A 2,500-nucleotide genomic window follows, 5' to 3' on the forward strand; every position below is an offset into this window, starting at 1 on the left:
TCGTCCGACGGATACTCTGGTACCTGGGTGTGTGTGTGACGGGGGGGGGGGGGTTACATATGGGAAGGAAGGGAAGAGGAAATAGAATATAAGTTGTGATACCCAGGTCAAATCTAATACAAGCTACATGTGTGTGTGTGTGTGTTTGTGTGTGTGTGTGTGTGTGTGTGTGAAAGAGAGAGAGAGAGAGAGAGAGAGAGAGGTCCTTACCTGCGGTTGAGCTGCTCCATCTGCTGGATGGAGTTGGAGCGCTGCAGCACCTGGGGGGCCGGGGGGGCAGTGGGCCGCTGCCAGGTGGTGGTGCGGTTCACATGGTCCACATAGAAGATCCGCCCGTGGCTGTCTATACGGGCCTCCCAGTCTGCAACACACAAACACACACCTTTTAGAAACAAACTCTCTGTCTTTTATCCCAGTCATATATACAAACACTTACTGTGTGGTGACTTATTTTCAGTGAAATATTGAACACACACACACACACACACACACACACACACACACACACACACACACACACAGACACACACACACACACACACAGAGACACACACACACACACACACACACACACACACACACAGAGACACACACACACACACTCACTGGGAGGCAGGGGCTCGTCCACTCTCTGGTAGCGGCTGATCTCGTGGCGGATCGAGGGGAGGCGCACAGGCTGATGACCATTCACCTGGGCTTCAGCTGATCAGGCGGGAGGAAAGAGAGGTAAACACACACATACACACACACACACACACACACACACACACACACACACACACACATCCACAGAAACATGCAAATACATTTATACCCACACGCACATATTCATGTGCACACACGCAACCAGCCACATGTATACACCCACACACACACACACACACACACACACACACACACACACACACACACACACACACACACACACACACACACACACACACACATATACACAATGCACATGCATACACAATCCCTCTCCCACACGCACATTCACCATTCTTCATTACTGTACAAAAACACAAGTCTCTCATCCACACGTCTCCCACCCAATACACCATCTCACACACCCTCTCTAATAGCACAAACACCATTACACAGTACATTGAACCATTCATTCATAGACTAGGACACACACACAAGTTTGCATTACATACAGACACACACACAAAAAAAAATATAAGTGTACAAAAGAAAAACAAGAAGTCTGTTCCTTACCTGACCCTCCGTCCGTTTCCATGGCAGCCTGTCCTGATTCTGCCGTGGTCCCACTTGCCTCAGCTGACCACGCCCCATCCTCCTGACTGGCATTCCCAGAGGCCTGCAGGCTCTGCCTCCTCTGCCAGACTTCCTCTCCCTCCTCCTCCTCTTCCTCGTTAGCCTGTCCTGATTGACCGGATGCGGTGGCTCCTCCCCCTTCACCAGTAACATTACTGTTTGAGGGTGTGGTCTCTGTTATATCGCCTCCCCTTGGTTCTTCTGAAGACTCCGCCTCCTCAGATCTGTTCTTTAATGCTTCTTCTGTTTGCTCCTCCCCCTCCTGCGCCTAATAAAAACACATAAAAAAAACAGTGGCTGTGATAAATCAATACAACGGTTAGTAAAACATTGAAGAATGCCCCATCTGGATTCATGAAAAACAGGTTCTCATTCCCTAGCATTAAATAAAGGAAGTCTGAAGCACCCTCATTTGTTCCAATAAGTAAATGTAAGTGAACATAAGAGTATACTTGCAAGAAGTCAGCGGTATTTTAATCTAAACCAAAACACAAGGCCTTGGCATTACCAGATGGCAATCCAGCTGTTTCCTCTGTCAAAATACAGAGCATTATTTTCTCCCTCTCACCTGTGCAGTGGAAGCAGAAGCCTGAGGGCCCTGTGAGGCCCCTGCGATGGCCCCTGCCTCCTTCCCTCCTCTCTCCTCTGTTCTTTCCTCTCCTCTGCTGTCTCCCTCCATCTCTACGGTCTCCGCTGCCGCTGCTGCTGCTCCTGCTTCCCCCGTCTCAGCTGCTGCTCCTGCAAGTGCTCCTGCCGCTGCTCCTGCTGCCCTAGTCTCAGCTGCTGCTCCTGCTTCTTCTCCTGCTGCCCCCGACTCAGCTGCTGCTCCTGCTGCCTCGGCATTTCCCCCCCCTGCAGTCTCCTCCTCCTCTTTCTCAGCCTTCTTCGCCCCCTCACATTGCTCCTGTTCATTCTCCTGCTCTGAGGAGGTGTGTGCCTTCGCCCCAGCTGCTGCCCCATTGGTCAGGAGTGGCGGGAGGGCGTCAGCCACGCTGCGTGAAGCCCCCTCCTCGTCCTCATCGGAGTCGATGTGCAGCATGGCGTTGAGCCGTGTGTCCGTTGGGAAGCTGGAGCGCAGTTTCGGCGAGGCGGCTCCTAGGGGCCTCTCCCCGGGGCCCTTAGGGGCCTCGATGGCATCCAGGTAATCGTTGAGGGACACCTGCCGGTGGGTGTAACCTCCAATGGCCCCGTCCACCAACTCCGCTCCGCCGTTGGCACCTGT

At 52.6% G+C, this 2,500-nt stretch overlaps 1 protein-coding gene across 1 annotated transcript in view; it reads right to left on the reverse strand.

Annotated features, from left to right (window-relative positions):
• hecw2b (HECT, C2 and WW domain containing E3 ubiquitin protein ligase 2b) overlaps nucleotides 1-2,500 on the reverse strand; it is a 38,263-nt gene that overhangs the window by 18,634 nt on the left and 17,129 nt on the right. The window contains exons 8-12 of the mRNA XM_012823383.3: nucleotides 1,847-2,500; nucleotides 1,219-1,546; nucleotides 607-702; nucleotides 211-361; nucleotides 1-23 (exon numbers count right to left, since the gene is read on the reverse strand). The exon at nucleotides 1-23 is cut by the window's left edge and continues 78 nt beyond it; the exon at nucleotides 1,847-2,500 is cut by the window's right edge and continues 203 nt beyond it. Of these exons, the coding sequence (XP_012678837.1) occupies nucleotides 1-23; nucleotides 211-361; nucleotides 607-702; nucleotides 1,219-1,546; nucleotides 1,847-2,500 (1,252 nt within the window). The remainder of the gene's footprint in view (nucleotides 24-210; nucleotides 362-606; nucleotides 703-1,218; nucleotides 1,547-1,846) is intronic.

Source organism: Clupea harengus, chromosome 21 (assembly GCF_900700415.2).
Source record: "Clupea harengus chromosome 21, Ch_v2.0.2, whole genome shotgun sequence".
Classification (NCBI taxonomy): domain Eukaryota; kingdom Metazoa; phylum Chordata; class Actinopteri; order Clupeiformes; family Clupeidae; genus Clupea; species Clupea harengus.